The 20,932-nt window shown below is 48.2% G+C and overlaps 1 protein-coding gene across 5 annotated transcripts in view; it reads left to right on the forward strand.

Moving 5' to 3' along the window:
* The window catches only part of ATXN7L1 (ataxin 7 like 1), a 244,259-nt gene that overhangs the window by 75,207 nt on the left and 148,120 nt on the right, over positions 1-20,932 (forward strand). For all 5 annotated transcript variants that reach the window (XM_042964551.1, XM_042964557.1, XM_042964564.1 and 2 more), the window contains exon 3: positions 10,870-10,974. In XM_042964551.1, coding sequence (XP_042820485.1) covers positions 10,870-10,974 — 105 coding nt within the window. The remainder of the gene's footprint in view (positions 1-10,869; positions 10,975-20,932) is intronic.

A 20,932-nucleotide genomic window follows, 5' to 3' on the forward strand; every position in this document is an offset into this window, starting at 1 on the left:
GCCCCAGCATGAGGAAATGGAAAATGAGACCAGGGGGAGCATCCAGAAAACACCCCTAAGCGCACCCCAAATACTGGTTCTGAGGGGGCCATCACTGGGAGTGGGATGGGGAATAGCCATGTTTGCCAGATGAGGAAGGGCCCAGCCTTCCTGAGTCGGGCACAGGGGTTGGGGGTGGAGGGGGGAGGGGACAGGAAGTAACCACTTCTTCACTACGATGGCCCGATGGCCCGTGTGGGCTTTGCCTCCTCCCTAAAGTCAGACAGCCCGCACTTATCTCCCAAGGAGCTCTAAGAACAAATAAATAGACATAGTTATTGACCTCATAATTGTAGATAGCAGCATGGGTATTGGGGCAGTTTGTTACCATGTACAACTTCCCCCTTTGAGGGAAGAGAAAATTAAGGAGCACAAAAAGTAAATCAACTTCTTGGAACCTTCAGCCTCATTAACTAATTGACATTTATTAGGCAGCTACCTAATGTGCCAGACTGATAGGCTGTGGACATATAAAGGGCACTGAGTCACAAGTCCTGTCTTCAAGGAGATCTCAGTCTGGAGAGAGAGGTGTAAACCAAGTGCCCTGGTACAGCCTGGGAGCTGTGGTCACATCGTGGAGGGCACACACCAGGAGGGAGGTTGGTGGACTCTGCCTTGACTCTGGGTGAGGCAGAGAAGGCTTCCCGGAGGAGGGGACTGGGGAAGTGGAGAGACAGGAAGAAGGCCATAGATAATAATATTGTTTCTTTTATATCCTTACGGTGTGCCCTTCACAAATGAGTCCTTTAGCTCCAGATGGGGAAACAGTTTAGAGGGGGTTGTTATGCCAAATGGCAGAGTCAGGATTTGAACTTGAGGCCGCCTGACTCTGGGGCCCAGCTCTGGAGCGACGCGTTTTACCAGGCCCACGTCTCACAGGTTTTGTTCTAAACCCTAGAGTACAATCACCTCCTGGGTCCAGCTGCCATCCCATCACCCTTCCTTCCTTGTGCTGCAGGATGGGAGTTCTGGGTCTGAGGACAAGCCATAGGAGAGTCTGCCCAGGGAGCAACCCCCCCACCCCCCGCCCCGGCCTCCACACAGCGTGAATGCTTGTGTGTAAAGGCCCTTCTGAGGAGGCAGGGATTAGACCGTCTCATGTGGCCGTGGCCATGGCTGTGTTGGTTGGCTGGGCTTGTGGGTTGGTTGGGGTGGGGTCGGTTCATGCAGCCTAACACGGGAGCATCCTCCTGCTACCAGGCCTGGCTCCCAGCTGCAGCCTTGCAGGGGGACTCCTTCTGGCCCAGCTGCAGCAAGAAGAGGCCGGGGGCCCCCTTAGTCCCGGTCTGTCCGAGAAGAAAGGCTCTGTGCCTGCCGCCCGCACATGCTCGCCCGCCTGCCCTCATTGACGCCTCGGAGCTCACCACTGCTGCTTGCTTTCTGGTCCTCCTGTTAACATTGCCATTTCCAGATTTCATTGTTTTTGAAGCCCTCACAGTCAGGCCCTGGGTTTGCAGAGATTTGAAAGATGGAGAGTGACCGCTTTTTTTTTTTTTTTTTTTTTTTGCATTTTCCTAGAGGGGAATTCAACAACATTCTGCCCGGGAAAGTGGGAGGTATTGGGTCTGAGGTCATTGCTTTGAAGACCCCACGCTGTTTTGATCTCTGAATTTAAGGAGATTTTGGAGTTGGGGAACAAATAGAATCATGCTGTCAGAGCAAAGGAGAAACGTTTTTTATATCCCCTCAAGCTTTCCATTTGACACGAGTGATTAAAATGCAGCTCAAAACTCCACCGGCAGAGAGAAAAGACGAATTAATAAAAACTGTGTAATGAGCATATTAAGATTAATGGGGGAGAGGAAAGCTCTCAGGACCAGCCTCTCCCGGTGTGAGAAGTGCCCCTCCCAAAGTGGCACGCGTCGTTCTTGTAGGTGCCTTTCTGTGTCCTGATCTGAATCTGCTTGGAGGCAGTCATGTGTGTCTTTGAACCACAGTGACTGTTCTCCCCCGTCATTTCCCCAGTTTGAGTTTATGTAAGTGGAAACCCACAGATCACAGCCACCGCCAGCCGCCTGCTCATCTTTTTGACAGTTTTCCAAGGAAGTCCAGTGGCACCTGGCTCTCCAGCCATCGCCCGTCACAGGCTTGTCACACCATCAGCTCCTACCAAGGTCTATGTGTCCTGTTATCTCCCACAGGCAGAGGCTCCCCTTTCAGGCAGGGCTCACATTCACCTTCCTGGAAAGGGCTTGGTGTTTTACATAAATACAATCTCACTGTTTTTCACTACCAGTCGTTTTTTGGAGTGAGTTAAAAGGGAAGCATAATTTTTAAATTATATGAAACTGTTGTTATACTAAGAGTATCATAGGGATTGCTCCCTTGACATTTTTGTAATTCCGATAGATAGTGGGGTGATTTCCCAACACTGGACAAGACTTCTGGGGAAACTGAAGGACATTTTCTGGGGCTTTTTTTTTTTTTTTCAGGAAACTGAAATTCAAAGTTGTCTGTTTTGCTCTCTTCCCATTCCCCTGCTGTGGGATTTTCTATCGACAGCATAGGTATCACGGATTGCTGATAAGCTGTTCCCCTGCCTTCAAAGCCAGCCTCATTCTTGCAGCTTCCCTGTTCAGCCTGCGCTCCGCTCCGCTCTACATCCCACTTGCAGAGGGAAGGCATCAGCCCTTACTCACGCCTTCTTAACTTTTTCATCTTCTGAGCTCTCACCAGTTGTTGCTTCATAATGTCAGAGTTTCAGGCTCTGGAAGGTGTCCAGGGGCAAATTCAAAGGCTCACAGCCTCTAGTTTGATCCAAATCTACCAAACCAGCCGTCTTCCCATCTTAGAAACATATCCCGTACAAACAGGGGATTGGAGATGTCACCCTGCCTTTTCCTTAACTGCAGCCATTTTCCGAATGCGAAGACCGGATGCAGCAAAAGTTCATATAGACACATGGCTTTGCGTGTCAAAACTGTTCCCCTCAAAAAGCTGTGTGTCTTGATGAGGCGCCTGCGTGGCTCAGTCATTTGAGCGTCTGACTTTGACTTTGGCTCAGGTCATGACCTCACAGTTTGGGAGTTTGAACCCCATGTCGGGCTCTCCGCTGTCAGCTCATAGCCCGCTTCGGATCCTCTGTCCCGTCTCTCCCTGCCCCTCCCCCACTTTCACTTTCTTGCTCTCAAAAATAAATTAAAAAAAAAAGTTTTTTGAAAAAAACTGTATGTCTTGAATAAAATGCTACTCCCGTCCGGCCAATTTCATTTCAGTATTGACTTAAGAGACAGTTAACCAGCCACACCAGGACATCGGAGTTACTGTTTCACTTTCATAGAAACCTTCTGCTGTCCTGAACTTTGTCTCTCCTTCCATCACAGCTGAGCTCTGTCCCCTTCCTCCCTCCTCCGCTGTCTGGGGGTGGGGTGCATTTAGGGAAGGTGAGGCTGTGGGAACCTCGGGGACTGTCTAAAAGCATGCTGAGTATGCCAGCCTCCGTTGATAACATGAATGCAATTGACAGTCGACTCTGCCACAAATGAGAATTTTAGCAGAGGTAAGACAAGAAGTGCCTGCTTTCAAATAGGGGCACCGAGACTAGCCTGTGTGTGATAAATTTATAAACAGCATAAGGTTAATACCATGAGCCTGATCTGTGAGTAACCTCTGTGAACAACCTTTAATAAGTTGACAGACATTGGGAAGAACTCCAGGAACTTAATTCTCTACTCCCCGCTACCCCCACACCACCAACCCCCACCCCCTTCTCTGCACCAGACCGTGGGCAAGTTCTAGCTCGATGTGCTGATCTGATGATACAGAAAGCAATCAACACGTTTACCTGGCTCTGTTGTGCATAAGTTCTTGGGTTAATAATCGGTACCCCAACTGTAATTTTATATTAATATGATGCTTTCCTCCCAAGTTGACAAAAGACTTTCTGTATCCCACTGTGGTAGATGATGAATATCATTTTCTCCATTTTTGTAATTAGGGAAATTGATGCAGGGAAGGATGATGCCACAATGGGTGCAGGTCAGTGGTATGCTGGCAGATGTTCAAACAACAGTCCTCCGAGAGGTTATAGTGGACACTGACTCACACGGTGTGAATATTCCCACCGTGGTGATTTAACCTACCAATATGCCTCACTGAGTGCTGAACTAGGAGGATGCAGTCAACTCCTGTGAGCTGTTCGGGGGCTCTGGCATCAAACTGGCGCTAATGATTCAGTTCAGGCTTCAGATTCCCAGGTGACCACCGAGAACCGGCTCAGACCCTGACTCACTGGACTGCCTTGAGAAATGTTTTTCAGACTTTGAGTTGTGACCTATGAAAGAGTCCTGAAATTTTGAAAACTCAGTGAGCATTTTCTAAATGAACTAGAATACGGGGCACCTGGATGGCTCTGTCGGTTAAGTGTCCGACTTTGACTCAGGTCATGATGTCACAGTTTGTGAGTTTGAGCCTCCACATCCTCAGAGCCTAGAGCCTGTTTTGGATTCTGTCTCCCTCCCTCTCTCTGCTCCTCCCCCGCTCACACTCTCTTTCAAAAAAAAATTTTTTTTTTAATTTTTAAATGAACTAGAATAGAGTAAAACCAAAAGAAATGAGAACAGAACATATCAGAGTGTAATGTACATGTCCCAATGAGAGAAGATGGATGGATAGATAGATGGTTGGTTATATGGATAGATGGATGGATGGTTCGATGGATGGATGGATGGATGGATGGATGGATAGGTAGGTAAGTGGATGGATAGACAGATGATAGACGATAGATAGATAGACAGACAGATAGATAGATAGATAGATAGATAAGGTATATAGTGGGCTGAGGTCAAAAACCAAAAAAATACCTAGAAGTAAGTGTACCTCTGTTTCTCCCATCTGCAAAATGGAGTTAATGAAGCGTGCTCCCTCCTCACATGTTTTCAGTCCAGGAGTATGACTTAAGGTCATCTCTGTGAGTGTCGTGGTGGTGGTAGCTCCCTATCTGACCTACAGTTGGTCTATTTGCCGGAGCAAAATGGGGGGAAATGGAGAAGTTTGCCTTTCTGTGTTTGTGAGATGGTTGAACTGTGTTTGAAACTGGACAAAGTCTCATCATTCCATGTTTTCCTGGAATCCAGCCACAGCCAGAGAGAGAGCCTTCCCAAAAGCTTCCAGCCTTCCTCGGTCCACACACACATTCAAGTTCTGCAGATCAGAGGGACCTCCAGGCTCCCCAGGAGGTCTGCTGTGAGTGGCCATGAGGGAGAGGCAAAAGATGTGTTGCCTGGAGCAAAGACTGTCCCACTGGAGAGAGAGCTAGTTAGTTCTGAAAGATGGGAGAGATGACCTTGGTTCTCCACACTCTCTCCCGAATCCCTGGTGGAAGAAAACACAGGCTTTTACGAGCCATCACAGCAACCCCATGAACTGTAAGCCTCATTTTATGGATGAGGAAACTGTCACTGAGAAAGGTTGGGCACCTTCCCGGAGGTTGCCCAGCAAGGAGCACTGTACTCTAATCCCTCCTTCTGAGCCCAGGCCTGCACTCATGCCAGTGACCTCCTCCAAGCCTTGGGACAGCCTATTAGTCATCCAGGCAACCCTTCCAAACTGGTTTCTGCATCTGTGAAATGGGACTCTGCTCTATTAATGAAAAAAGCAGCCTTTTGCTGAGGAGGGAGCCTTGCCCTTTAGAGTCAGAGTCCCAGAATCTCATCTGCACTTACAAATCACGCCCTGGGATCTCAACCAAATTATCTTTGTTTCCTTGCCTGGAAAATGGAGATGATGGCAACTTTCTAGATTAATTATGAGGATTAACTAAGATAACGTTACCACATCAGAAGGTCTAGAAGGACCCATATTAACACATCAACAGTGGTGGGTGGTCTTGTTGCAGGTGGTTTCACTTTTCCCTCTTTTCTCATCTTTATTCTGGTGCTTCTCTCCAGAAGAGAAGTCCAGACCCGATTTGTAGTCTTTGCCCCTTTCCAGGGTGTAAATACTCCCACGATGGCTGATTTCAAGCTACCGCCCTGACACCACGGAACGAGTTGGGGAGAGACATGCTGTAAGCCCACCTCAGCACACACTGCCGTTATTTTAAACTGCGCACAGAATGTGTTCTTTGGGCAGTAAATTGAGAGAGATGGGGATTGATGAATAGAATACCTAACATGTGCCAGGCATGAGAGTTTTCAGTTCCGCCTGTCCTTCCTCCTCCATCTCCAAGCAAACAGCGCATGGCCCACCATCACCTGGCCACGTGAGGGGATGGTCTTCCGAGAGGCCGAGTGCCCTTATCTTGCTCCCCACCCACCAGGCTCTCAGAACCTGGGCCTGTAGAGGAGATTCTAAGGTCAGCCGACTGAGGAATAATCAGGCAGCCTAGCAGGGGAGACACCCTCACTTTCCACAGGAGACACGCTCTCAGCAGACACGTGCAAGGTTGAAACCGCCCTAGAGGAAACCAAGAAGGGTCTCAGTGGAGCGGAGGGTCTGGAGGGGAGTGCGTGCATGCACACACACACACACACACACACACACGGCCAGCCAGTCTCTGGCTAGCCTAACTTGTGACCTGAGAGGGACCTGGGTGGGGCAGGGAGGTGGGAGTTCTGCAGATCTCTGAAGGATTACGGAAGAAGTAGGAGTCCTGACAGGCCTTGGCCGGATCAGCAGGTGCAGAGGCACAACTCCCCACGCCTGCGATCTGGGCCTGCCGGACTCAGTATAGCTTCCCGCACAGAGTAGGCACTCAAGAAATTTTTGTTAATCATTGTTTTTTTTTTTAAAGAATGAATTTTTTTTTCTTTTTTTTTTTTTTTAGTTTACTTACTTATTTTGAGAGAAAGAGCATGATCGGGGGAGGAGCAGAGAGAGGGGTGGAGAGAGAGAATCCCAAGCAGGCTCTGAGCTGTCAGGGCAGAGTCTGATGGAGGGCTCAAATTCATGAACCCTGAGATCATGACCTGAGCAGAAATCAAGAGTTGGATGCTTAACTGACTGAGCTACCCAGGCGCCCCTGGTTTCTTTAATTAGTAAGTTTCTGCTGCTCCTTTATAGCCTGATCTCTTGCACACAGGATATAAGGCACCTCGGTAAATGCTTGTTGAATAAATAAGTAAGTCTCAGCCCTCTCCAGCTCCTGGTTTCACGTGTACCTGGACATAAAATGTAACTAAATCTAAATGAGATGCACAGTGTTTATAAAAGTTGCTAGTGATTTTTTCAATGTCTTCTAGTTTTTTTGCATTTTTCAAATGTATCTTCAAAGACATAGATCGATGGATCACTTCTGTTATTTTTTTTAAAAAAAGGACCTATATTATAAAAATAAATAACCTATACTAGAGAGTGGTATCAACAGTGAAAGACCAACAGCTGTCCTCTCCACCCTGTGGTGCCTGAACCAGGGGCCCTGGACACATTGGGCGGGCCCAGCACAGGCCTCCTCACACTTCGGGTCTCCTGTCACAGCTGGGTTCTCTCACTGCGTCTCTTTCCACAGGCCTCCCACCCACCAGGCACTGACTAATAACGTTCCCCTCTGGTAACAAGTCTTAGTCAGAAGTGGAAACAGAGGCAAGTTCTGGAGAGAGGAAATAGCGGGCCGCACCCAGGGCCACCGACAAGTGAGAAGTTCAGAGGCCTGCGTCCCCAGCCCCACCCTGTCCCTGCGGTGGAGGCAAGTGGGCCCTCGGGCACCTGCGGCAAGAGCCGGTGTCCCCCTTGCAGCCACACGCCTCCTCCAAGGCAGTGCGGGACTCCGCTCCTTGCTGAGTGACAAATGTGTGGATTCCACTGCTCTCTGAACTGCAGGGCTGTTCTAAGAACACAGAGCTGAGGGTGCCTCTGTGGAGGCATTTGCTGGGTTATAAATGAGCCGTCCCCACATCAGGAGGAACCCGACTCTTCCCAGTGACCCAGCTCTGCAGCTGGGGGCACCATTGTGCATTTGCCCATTCTGTGTTAAAGACCTAGGTGGAATCTAGAAAATGAGGGGTTTTGGGCATGTGAGGAGAGGAAGTTCAGGAGGTTTGTGACAGAAAGCATACTCGTGTGTACACAGTCTCTTCATTCCTCCATCAACCGTGTCAGTGGTTCTGAGCCTCCTGCTCTGTGATTCTAGAACTATTCTAGATCTGGTGGGCTAAGAAGAGGCAAGCCCAGGTGCCCCCAGGGTTCTCTTTGCACCCTGTGGTACACGAGATGTGACCATGTTTCCGCAGAACCTAACTAACTTTCTTTCATTTTTTTCTTTTTGGACTTTTATTCACATACTGCACAATTTACCCATTTAAAGTCTACAAGGCAGTGCTTTGTAGTGCATTCACAAGATTATACAACCATCACCACTGTCAATCTTAGAACATTTTTGTCACCCCGAAAGGAAGCCCTGCACCCCTTAGCAGCACCCCCCAGCCTCCTCCAGGCACCCCAGCCCAAGGCAGGCACAAATCTAATTGTTGTCTCCGATAAATTTCCCTGATCTGGACAAATGGAACCATACAATATGTGGCCATTTGTGTCTGGCTTCTTTCACTCAATATAACGTCTTCAGGGTTCATCTATGTTGTACAGGTGTCAGTATTCTGTTCCTTTTCGTGGCTGAATAGTATTCCATTACCTGGTTATAATAAATTTTGTTTATCTATTCACCAGTTGATGGATATCTGGGTCATTTCCACTTTGGGGCTGTTAATGAATAATGCTACTACGAACATATGTGTACAAGTTTTTGTGTGGTCATACACGTTCATGTCTCTTAGGCCACATAACTGATTTTTTAACACTGAATAGCAGATCGTGTCACTTTTTTGCTTAAAAAAACCTTCAGTGGCTGGGGCACTTGGGTGGCTCAATTCAGTTAAGCATCCAGCTCTTGATTTCAGGTCACAACTCAGGTCATGATCCCAGGGTTGTGGGATCGAGCCCCATGTCAGGCTTCATGCTGAGCATGAAGCCTGAAGCCTGCTTGGGAGTCTCTGTCTCTCTCTTTGCCCATTCCCTGCTCGAGCTTTTTCTCCCTCTCTCTCTCTCTCTGGGAAAGAAAGAAAGAAAGAAAGAAAGAAAGAAAGAAAGAAAGAAAGAAAGAAAGAAAGAAAGAAAGAAAGAAGGAGGAAGGAGGAAGGAGGGAGGGAGGGAGGAGGGAGGGAGGGAGGAAGGAAGGAAGGAAGGAGGGAGGGAGGGAGGGAGGGAGGGAGGAAGGAAGGAAGGAAGGAAGGAAGGAAGGAAGGAAGGTAGGTAGGTAGGTGCCTGGGTGGCTCAGTTAAGCATCTGACTTCAGCTCAGGTCATGATCTCATGGTCCATGAGTTCAAGCCCCACATTGGGCTCTGTGCTGACAGCTTGGAGCCTGGTACCTGCTTTGGATTCTGTGTGTGTTTCTCTCTGTCTGCCCCTCCCCACTCACACTCTGTCTCTCTCTCTCTCTCTCAAAAATAAATAAACATTAAAAAACATAATTAAAAAAACCTTCAGTAGCTTCCCTCATTTGTTTGGGTTTTTTTTTAATGTTTATTTTTTGAGAGAGAGAGAAACAGGATGAGCAGGGGAGGGGCAGAGAGAGAGAGACACACACAGACTCTGAAGGAGGCTCCAGGCTCTGAACTGTCAGCACAGAGACTGATGTGGGGCTCAAACCCACCAACCATGAGATTATGACCTGAGCTGAAGTCTGACACTTAACTGACTGAGCCAGTCAGGCGCCTCAGCTTCCCTTGTTTTTTTTTTTTAATTTTTTTTTTTTTCAACGTTTATTTATTTTTGGGACAGAGAGAGACAGAGCATGAACGGGGGAGGGGCAGAGAGAGAGGGAGACACAGAATCGGAAACAGGCTCCAGGCTCCGAGCCATCAGCCCAGAGCCTGACGCGGGGCTCGAACTCACGGACCGCGAGATCGTGACCTGTCTGAAGTCGGACGCCCAACCGACTGCGCCACCCAGGCGCCCCTTCCCTTGTTTTTAAAATCAGGTTCAAAACCCTTACTCGGTCCATAAGGCTTACAGCTTCTGGGCTCTCCCCCTTGTCCTCCTGTTCAGCTGAGAGGCTCCTTAGACACACAGAACTTCCTGCCTTGACTGACTGGGACTTTACCCCCGCCCCCCCCCCCTCCTCTGGCCCTTTGTTTACCCCCAACCTGAGCTCTCAGCCAAAATACCCCCCCACCATCACCTCCTCAGGGAAGCCTCTGCAATGCATCTGACCAGGTTGGGCCCCCATGCTCTCATGGGACTCCTCCCTACATCTTAGTCCCTCAGTTATAACCAAATGATGGCTCGTGTGATTATCTGCTTTACATTTCTCTCTTCTGCCACATAAGCTCCAGGAGAGCAGGGCTCATTGGTGTTCATCAACTACCCACGCCCGTGGCACAGTGCCTGGCACACGTAGGCCTTTGGTAGATATCGGTCGGATGAGTAACAGATAATGATGGCCCTTGTTTTCAGGCTTCCTTTTGCCTTGGGGTCAAAGGTGATGGGGAAACAGGCACCTCACCCAAGTGACCTCTGCTTCGGCAGGAATGGATCTGGGGGAGCCCCCCATCCTAAAATAACTAGCGCCCCATCGGGGGCCGGCTAACACTTGGCCCCTGTGTCAGGACAAGGTAACCCCCCGCAGATGGGACTCGCAGCCTCTCAGCACCTCTAACATGCGGGGTTATCGCGGTCCGACCCCCGGGGCTACGATGAGCAGGGAGTCCGCGAGGCGGCAGCTCCTGCGGGCGCCGGGAGTGCGTCAGGACTAACCCCGTTCCCTTCCGTAAAGATCATCGCCTTGCTGCGCGTCTCCTTTGAAAAGCTGCCCCGGAGGAAATTGCAAGAGGAAACTGTGCACCCTCTGAGACTTAATTGCTTTTTCAAAAAAACCCTGTTTTCATTTCCCCCACAGATATGCACTTATTTGGCCATTATCCAGCACATGACGACTTCTATCTCGTAGTGTGCGGCGCCTGCAATCAGGCCGTCAAGCCGCAGGTTTTCCAGGCGCACTGCGGTAAGTGGACCCCCGCGCCACGCGACGCGTTCGCGGCCGCGCCCCTGCGGCTCCCACGCGGGGTTGGCCCCGTGTCTGCTTTAGGCCGCGGCGCCGGGTAAGCTCTTCCTGCGGCCCTGCCTCTGCTCACAGGGGAGCTGTCTTAGGAGCCGCCGTCCTTCTTCGGAAACGCTCAGGCCTGTCAGACCAAGTGAGAGAAACCCTGCAACCCGTTTAGGGAAATGGAAGCCCGCGGGAGCCATCCGCCCAGCCTTTCGGTGGCCTCCGAAGGTGACCAAAGGAAGGGAGGAGCGGGGCCTTGAGGAATTGCTCCTGCAGCCTGACACCGTGTCCCACTGGCAGAGAGGGCCAGACTGGGTCTCCCGGGGTTCACGCAAGGAGGGGCTGGAGCCAAGGGCAGCCCAGTGTGGGGCTGTCGGGGCCCTGCCCCAGGGAAATAAACGCCTGGTACTTAAAGCCTCAGGTTTAGTTTCTCTTTCTCCAAGAATGCTCTCTGTTTGTGTGTGGGAACCTGCTTTCCCCTCTGTATCATTACATCCTTGGTCTCACAAATTCCCTTCAGTATGTCAGCAGCAAACCCTAGACCCCCTTATGTGCGGGTGCCTACAGCAGAGAAAAGTCTGCCTGCCCACCCCCTCAGGAAGGCACAAGCAGCTGCTGACCTTAGGCAGGCAGTTACTTAACCTCTCTGGATGGAAGTTTCCTTATCTTTAATTTACATGGGATGTTGGACCAGATGATTTCCAAAGCTGTGATACACTGTGAATTCCAGAACGGTTATTTCCCAATCTTTTTATTTAAGCCAGACTCCCTTTTGATGAACGTAATGTCTCAGTGCCCTCTTTTACTGTTACATCTCAAAGCACGTTACATGTTGTGCCTTAAAAAAAAAAAAAAAAATCAAAGCAGTAATACTATTGAGCATGCTTTTGTAAATGAGACGTCTCCCCCTTTCTCACACTCAGAATTTCTGACTTTCCCCCACCCCTTCAGTTATCACTATTCTGTAATAAATAGGTTTAAAATAAAGGGAGTTGCTTGTCTGAGCTCTTCAGTATATGTATTTGGGCCTTTAGAATAGCTTTTATGTATTCCAATATCATCTATGAATATGTATACATGTATATGATATATACATGTCTAAATACATATAATCTATCAGTGTGTGTGTATATATAGTGGCCATACTTTCTGTTGTTAATACACAAAGAGAATCCAGGATTTAGGGGCCCTCTGCAAGACTTTCTTACCTACACAAGGCAGAGAGAGTCCCCTACTTAAAGTGCCATACAGAGAGCTCTGTTTTCAGAGGCCAAGTCTCCTGACGTGCCTGCAGCCAGCTCTGTGAGCTTGAGCTACTTGCTGAAGGTCTTGGGGCTTGGATTTCCTCTTCTCTTCCATGAGGAGTGATTTCCACGGGTGCTTCTAACTCTAACATTTTCATTTCTGGCTGAGTGAGCATGAAAGGAGCAAGTTGTGTGCTCGGCATGAGCTGACCTTCTTGCTCAGTGCTCTGTAGCAAATGACCCTCCCTTCCTCCAAGAAGAGAGAGAAAAGGTCAAACCTTTCCGACAGGAAACTGTCAGAGACCGAGAGGTGGTGCCACCAGCTAAGGTGACAGGTGGGGGAATTGAAAGCAGAGCAGCGGCAGGAAGATCCCACACAGCTAGTGGCTCAGTGAATCACCATGGAATCTGTGTGGCCGATTGCTTCTGTTGGTCTCATGACGGATGATGCAGAGGCTAGATCACCCCGAATGTGATGGGCATTCCTTCATTCACAGGGATGTGCTGCTGTTCTGGGCACTGGGATATGCCTGCGAACAAGACAGACGAAAATCCCATAAGCCATCAAAACCTTCCCTGGGAACTTAATCCACTGGCAGAGTCTTTGATGGAAGGAACCAGAAAGGGACCCCGGACCCCACTATGCCCTGCAGAATTCTGCCCAAGGCAAGGAAGGCCTCAACTAGCCAGTGAAGGCAGCCTCTAGGGCTTGGCTCTGCTCACCCACATGCCTCCCTCTGTGCTAGGCCTTTGGGTTAAGGAGCCAAGTCGAGCTTAGGGGGATGGCCAACGGTTTCGTGGCTATTTCCTCTGAGCAGTGACAATAAATTAGTCTGGGGGTTTGGGGTGACTGACCCCATCACTCGAAGCCCAGACTCCATTGGGCTTCTTGCTGAACCAGCTGACAAGTAGTGATGGGAACACAACCACAACTCAGCAGATGGAGGCCTCAAAACCTCCCTTGTCTTTCAGGTGTGTGTCCTGTTGATTCACAGCCCATATTTATCACGACCAAGAGAATGCAAGGCAGAGCTCAGAACCACAGCAATTCTTTGGGGGCAGTGAGGATTTCTTAGTTTCCCTGAGAATTCTTTCTGTGCTTTAATGATATTTCTTTTCATGCTGTTTTATCTCCTATGACTAGCCTTGCTCTCTTCAACAAGTTAATAAGAATGACACTGTGCTAAATGCCAGGTACTGTGCTGTGCACTTTCCCTATCTTTGAGTATGTAATCCTCTCAACGGCCCTACGAAGAGGTACCAGTATGATCCCTGTTTCGAACGTGAGGATGCCAAGGCTCAGGAGCACCCTGCCTGAGGTCTCAGAGCTAGGCAGGTGTAGAGCCTGATTAGGAATGCAGGCAGCATCACTCCAGAGGGAGAGAGGTACATAGTCTGCTGGCTTAGCCATCGTCCCTCACTGCCTGTCTGCATGCCCTCCCTGCCCTGCCCCCTCCAAGACCCACCCCATTCAATCACCACGTGGCGCATGAGAGTACAGGTCTTCAAACTCTATTTTATTAGCAGCAGAGTTTTTTTTTTTTTTTTTCCAAAAGGAATCTCATGAAGAACCCCTGATCTATAAATATATATGCAAAGCAGACCACTGGGGTTGAACTTTGTATAGGGGCTCTAACCCCACCTACCCGGCCTCTCCTGACTCCCAACCTGCCAGGGCTTCCATAGAACAGCCTTTGCAGTTTGTTGTGATGGAGAGGACGTGGGGTGGGAGGCAGACAAAGCAATTCACCTTAACTGTGTGACCTTGGGCAGGTTGCCTCTGTCTTTCCACCTTGTCTGCCTCACGGAGTCACTGGTGCAGAATAACTGGTTTGCAAATACACCCAGAGCCCGGGTTCATTTCCTCCCTCTTCCTGCATGGCCTCGTTCCCCATTGCCCCCAGTTGGACGTGATTCATCCCTCTTAGTATCCATAGACTTCTGTTGCCCTGTGCCACGTCTCACCTTCTGCCGTGCACTTCAGTTATCTGTGGACTGTGTCAGCACATCTGCTGGCTTCTCGGATCCTTCCAGGACCAGGGACGTGCATTTTTAGCCCTGTGTTCCCAGCCAGCCCCCAGAAATGAGTTCATCATCACCGGCCTGACCCCAGGAAGCAGAGCTATGGTGCAGGGAGAGACATAACCCTGGGGCCAGTATGCCCGGGAACAAAGCCCAGTTCAGCCCTGCCTGGCCCTGAGACCCTGGACTTGTCACGTTTTAAATGACACAGGACTGGACGATATGTTCTCTTAGAAACTTACTCATTCTCAGTACGTGTGATTCAGCTCCTGGGTTTTATGGATCCTGGCATATACAGGGAGATGGGTGAATGGCAATATGCAAGGTCTCAGTGCCCTGGGTATTTAAGTGAAATTGAAAAAATACACACGTGTATTTAGGCATTTGGCTCTGGGGGACTTTGAAGGTTGATGGTAATGTGAAACATTGAAAGCCATAGTGGAAAAATCATGAATTTTGTAGTCAAACAGACCCGGGTTAGAATCTTGACTAACATTTACTCTCTGTGTAACCTTGGGCTAATTGCATGACCTTTCTGAGCATCATTTTCCTCTAAAATGAAGGTGACAGTTCCTGCCTCGCAGATTTACCATGAGGAACAGAGATATAGTAGAGTTTTCTGGCACATGGGAAGGAAACAAAGAAAGGGGAGCTATTATCGTCAATAAAGTATGGCTATTTCTTACTAAGTTGAATGTTTCTTATGAAAAATGGGAAAACCGATTCGGTCAGATGCGTCCTGTCTTCATGTCTTGCCCCGTCTCTGGGGGCGTGCACGCTGAGGTCAGCCTACAGTTGCTGGCCTGTGATTCATCTTCAGCTTCACATACTCTTGAAGACAAGAATTGTCAGCCTGAAGATGATTACATTGCCAGGAGTCCCAAGGGTCTGGCTTTATAGATATGGTTTACATGCACATGAGGCCCCAGTGTCAGCTCCTTTGGAAATGCCGCGAAGCTCCCAGTACCTCTCTGGGGCCCCTGCCAGAGTCCATCCTGCTCTGGTCACGTGGCTGTACAGAATCCCCACTGCCAGGACTCTCTGCATTCCCGTCGCTCCTCACTTTGGGCCCCACGCTGATGTCCCAGGTATAAAAGGCCCTGTGCTTGGCCTGGAGGCGGAGGCTCTTTGGGGGCCACCTTCTGAGCCACCCCACCTGTGTGGCCCCCTGAGGTCTACTTCCTGAGTCCATGCAAGGGTCCTTTAGATGCTTTTTAACCCCCTGCTCAGAAGATCTAGGATGTTGAGGGATAGCTTTGTTTCTGAAGCCCCTTAGGTGAGTTGATGAGGTTATTTAGGGATAGTCACAGAAAGGGGGAAATGGAAACAAAAAGCCTCACCTTGGGAGCCCTGATCCCACTCAGCAGGCATCCCTATCCTCACAGCTGTCCAGCCCAAGGTGTAGCTTAATATGCTGCCATGATGTGACTGCCTCATGGTTGGGAATAGCCTCTCTGGAATAAGTCTGCTTGGAATCAAGTTCCAGCACAACCGTTTATTAACTGTGTGACCTTGGGCAGGTTACTTTGCCCTTCCCAAACTGTGCTTCAGTTTCCTTATTCTTAAAATGGGTAGAGTGGTTTACCTCACAAGGTTGTTGTAATGATGAAAAGAATTTGCATTTGGAAAATACTTAGTACAATTGTGAAACAAAGTTTGGTTACAAAGAGAAAAGTTGGGGGGCACCTGAGTGGCTCAGGGAGTTATGCGTCTGACCACGGCTCAGGTCCTGATCTCGCCGTTCTTGAGTTTGAGCCTCATGTTGGGCTCTCTGCTGTCAGCACAGAGCCCACTTCAGATCTTCTGTCTCCCTCTTTCTCTGCCCCTCCCCCACTTGTACTCTCTCAAAAATAAATGAACATTTAAAAAATAATAAGAAAAAGAGAAAAAGAAAAAAGCTGGGACACCTGGGTGGCTCAGATGGTTAAGCATCTAACTCTTGATTTCAACTCAGGTCATGATCTTATGGTCCGTGGGATCAAGCCCAGTGCAGAGCCTTCTTGGGATTCTCTGTCTCTGTCTCTGTCTCTCTCTCTCTGTCTCTCTGCCCCTCCCCTGCTCGAACATGCGCACATGCTGTGTCTCTCTCTCTCTCAAAATAAATAAGCATTTTTTTAAAAAAGAAAAAAGAAAAAAGTTATGCTGTCATTAACCAAATGATGAGCTGCAGAGCTTTGTAATGAAATCTTGTCCCAAGGGTCCTCACTTGTGATGAAAGCAAAGTAGGAAGGTGATGCGTGTGACTCTTCCTCTTATGTCAGTGCTGCTGTGGGTCCCACCCTCATCCCAGAGAGAGCACTGCTGCCATTTTTCCAGAAAGACCATTCTGTGTGTGTGGTATATGCGTGCAGGTGTGCGTGTGTGTGTAGGGGTCTCATCAGTGTGCACAGGCCTGTATATAAGCTCAAAACGAGGTACAATGTGCCTCCCATGGAAAACATATTTTTATCACATTTAGTAGTTGCACACCCCTAACAATTAGGAATATTGCAATCAAAGAGAAGAATAATAGGTTTAAGTTGTAGTTTTGCAATTGGGTTGAACATTTAGGAAGTTGTAGGATTTGTCCAAATGAAAGGAGGATGATTTATTTTCTCTCCTTATGTCCTAATATGGTTGCATAATGTCCTACTGTCCAGCAACACTGTTCCCGTCGGGGCCTGGATAATGCTCTGTGCTGTGCTGTGCAGGGTGCTGAACCGTTCTCCTGGCCTCGATCTTCCTAGATGCCAGTAGCTGCCCCTGCCCTCGGTCATGACAACCAAAACTGTCTCCAACCATTGCCGGTGTCCCCTGAGGGGCAAAATTGCCCCCAGTCGAAAACTACTGCCATAAAAGATAACACCTCCATGTGTCATAGCGTATTCTGTGCTTTTCTATATTTAAATTCTTCTCCACATTAAAATGAGTGTGTGCGCACACACACATGAAGCCCAGAAATAACTACTGTGAAAGCACACACACGGCAGCATGTAGAAAGTTTACTATTTCAGCTTCCACGGAGCTGGTCACCAGGATAATTTCCCATCACGTTCATATGCAAAGCATAAAACAAGCTATCTTATAGACCCATAAGCTGCAGTTTTTCCCACCTCAAAATCAGAAAAGAGAAAAAAGGCAAAAGAAATAGCGTGTTCGTGATACACACAGATCCTTCAAATTCTCTTGGCCACATTTGGTGCTTGTTCTCCAAACAGAGAGCCATGCGGCACCACACTCCATTCATCAGACAGAGATAATCCCTGGATGTCGCCGCCACTTTAAAAAAAAGTGTATTAGAACCAAAGAACCTAGATGTCATTCAATAGAAGAGGATTAATTTTTCCCCTCTTTCTCAGAGAGGGCTTTTTATTCCCTTTCCTGATTATATTTTTGAATGCCCTTCAAGTCGCTGTTTTGCATGTTGATGGTGATGCAGTAGAATTTAATGAACTGTGAGCCAAAGCAGAGAGGCTGAGCAGGAAAATGAATGAGTGACAGCGACTCACCTCCATTCCTTCCACACGCATCCAGATGCCAGTGTCAGTCGGGTACCGAGAGCAGCACAGCCCGGCAGCACGACACGTGGGAGCCTCATTAATGAGGTTCCAGGGTTTCCTGCAATCGTTTTTATTTTGTCTATCTCCAGGTGACCCCTAGTTGAGGAGGAAACAAACCATTTGTGCTTCTGAGCCATAGAGAAGGCCAGTCCCTCTGAGTGTCAGTGCCCCCTGGGCTCCTGGGGGATCATCTCCAGCTAATTATCCTGCAGGACTTCCTTTCTGACGGTGTCAATTGCCCCTACACAGCTGTTTGGGTTTCGGTGTCAATTCACTCGGATTTGTTTGTGGAGATTAAATTTCCGTTTGTTATTATTGTTCGTTGCCTTTTATGAGAGTGGATTATTTACACCAGAGAAGTATGAAATAATTAAAGGAAATGGTTGTCGTCGAACATCTTCTTTGCCGAGTCTGACAGCACTAATCAATAAGGTTTGGCTAGAGCATGTGAATCTGTGCAAACTTTGTTAGTAGGATCCTTTTTTAACTTTAATTTGATGACTGTACCCCTGATCCAGAATTAACTCCTAGACTGATAGGTCTTTTGGGCTCCTTATGATCAGAAACAGTATCTGTCATTGTTTCTTCTTATTTCATCTTTCCATCATCCCTGGTAAAGTGTGGATCGTGCAACAGGTCCTGAGGAAATCCCTATAATAGATCCTACAGAGATCCCCATGGAAAGAATGACAGACGGACTGATTAACAAATGGGTTATACCTTAAGCATTACATCTGAGAGAATCTACAACAAAGTAGGACTACGTTTTGCACCACTTCAGATGTTTATATTTTCCACTTGCAACTGCTCAAGTTACAGTTAATGCCAGGTCTGGAACAGAGCAGGTTGACCTGGTCCCAAACCCCGACTTTTCTTGGTCCTTTGCCAGTGGAAAACAACAGTACCAGTAACAACAATAACAGAGCTAATACACATAGTAAACACTTATTATGAGCTAGCCTTATTATCGTGCTGAGCCTTATTATGTGTTAGTTAATCCTCCCACCACCCTAAGGTCCGTGGTCATATTATCCCCATCATACACCAAAGGAAAGGGAAATTCAGAGGATTTGAGACATTTGCCTAAGATCAGCCTGATGTAAGTGGCAGAACCAGGGTTCCAACCTCTGTCTGACTCAAGTCACTTTAACCACTGTAGGGATTGAATGTTTTGGGTCTCGAACTCCCCGCAACCCTGTAACTAGACCGGGATACAGAAAGGTCGTTGTTGTCCCCTGTGGGACACTGCACACAAAATGGCAGGTGCTCTTGGGCAGCTGAGCCCCATCTTTCTCACGTACGCTGCTGACATTATCTGCTTACAGGCATAGGTGAAGAACTTGGGCACAATATTGAGGGACCAAAGAAGGGAGAAATAAATCAGCTATGGTGAGTGTGTTTAGAGCCTCAGCTGCAACATTTGAATAGACCTTTACATATCAACAAGTGAAAAGGAGGGAGCTTGTGGAAGAGGTGGAGAGGGTATCCCCATCAGTTCTGCCTGCTAGGTTCTCCTTTATCTCCAACACATGAGCAGATCCACAAGATGCACCAACAGGTGATTTCATCTAAATCCACTGAAATTCCCTTTTTGCATGTTTCTGTGAATTAAGTAGAAATGTGAATAAATAAACAGCAGATGTGGGGCACCTGGGTGGCTCAGTCGGTTAAGCGTCCAACTTCAGCTCAGGTCATGATCTCATGGCTCATGAGTTCAAGCCCTGTGTCAGGCTCTGTGCTGACAGCTCAGAGCCTGGAGCCTGCTTCAGATTCTGTGTCTCCCTCTCTGTCTGCCCCTCCCCTGCTCATACTCTGTCTCTCCCTCTCAAAAATAAATGATAAACATTAAAAAAAAAATTTTTTTAGAACAGCAGATGTAATGGTTCAGCTCAAATTTCAAGCTAAATCAATAGGATCTTCATAACCTTGGGATTATTGAATTCATCTTTAATTGAAAAAAAAAAAAAAAAAGCCCTTCTACTTGCAATCTCATCGAAGCCTGTTTCTTGAAGGCTGAGTCTTATGGATTCCCTTCTTCAGAGCCCCGTGGCTTTGACTCATTCATTTATTTGGAAGCACCTACAACATGGCAGGCATTGTTCTGGTGCTGCAGGTGCAGTGGTGGCCAGCACAAACGAGGGCATGGCTTTCCAGAAGCTTACGTTCTGCTAGGTTAAATGACATAAACAACAATGCAATCAAGTCATATGAAGCATGTCCCAGCAGAGAGCACAGCAGGAGAGGTGAGTGGGGACAGAACGATGGGGCCTTGGAAGCCAGAGTGCAGAGTGCGGGTTTTATTTTGGGTTCTGTGAGAAGACACTGAGGGCACTGAGTGAGCGAAAGACATAATCTGGTTGGTATTTTTAGAAGATCACTTTGGCTGCTTGGAGCCTGGGAAACCTCCTAGGGACAAATGCAGAGCTGTGCAGATAGACAGAAAAGGATAAACTTGAGGTCCGTTCTGGAAATGGAGCTAACAGAGTTTGATGATGGGCTGAATTAGAAAAGAGAGAGGTCAACATTTAGGATTAGTTAGCAGGGGATTTGGCCAGTCATCTGGCCAGAAAAGCAGCAGAGGATGACGACATGGAAGTCAAGACAAGAAAGCGTTTCGTAGCGTTTCTTTCAAATGCCAAGAGGTTGAGTGAGCGGAGAAAAGAGAAGCAGCTGCTAGATTTGCCATCATAGGCTGTTAGTGACCTTGACAATAGCCATCTTAGTTATGTCTTGAGATTTTTTTCCAAGTGCAGGTGACTTCGTTTTTACATCACTGATAGACCTCTTTTTAGGCTGACGGTGCCCTAAGTGTTTCATCTACACTTGTGCTGAGCTCAGCTGCCTCCCACCCAAAACGTCAGCTGGTCCCTCTGTCCCCGGCAGCCCTGCGTTCTGTGGGACTGATCACTGTGCATCAGGGTCACCTGCGAACACTAGATGTCGAGTCTTCTGCATCCCTGAGTCCCAGCACAGAGCACATTTCCTGACTTGCTACACAGTCAGGTAGAAGGAAGGAGTGCACCCTCCACTTCACCAATATTAGCATACGTGATGGCTGCTACAAATGCTTGTTGACTTGTCTGTCCCATTTCTCTCTCTCTCTCTCTTACA

Source organism: Panthera tigris, chromosome A2 (assembly GCF_018350195.1).
Source record: "Panthera tigris isolate Pti1 chromosome A2, P.tigris_Pti1_mat1.1, whole genome shotgun sequence".
Lineage (NCBI taxonomy): Eukaryota > Metazoa > Chordata > Mammalia > Carnivora > Felidae > Panthera > Panthera tigris.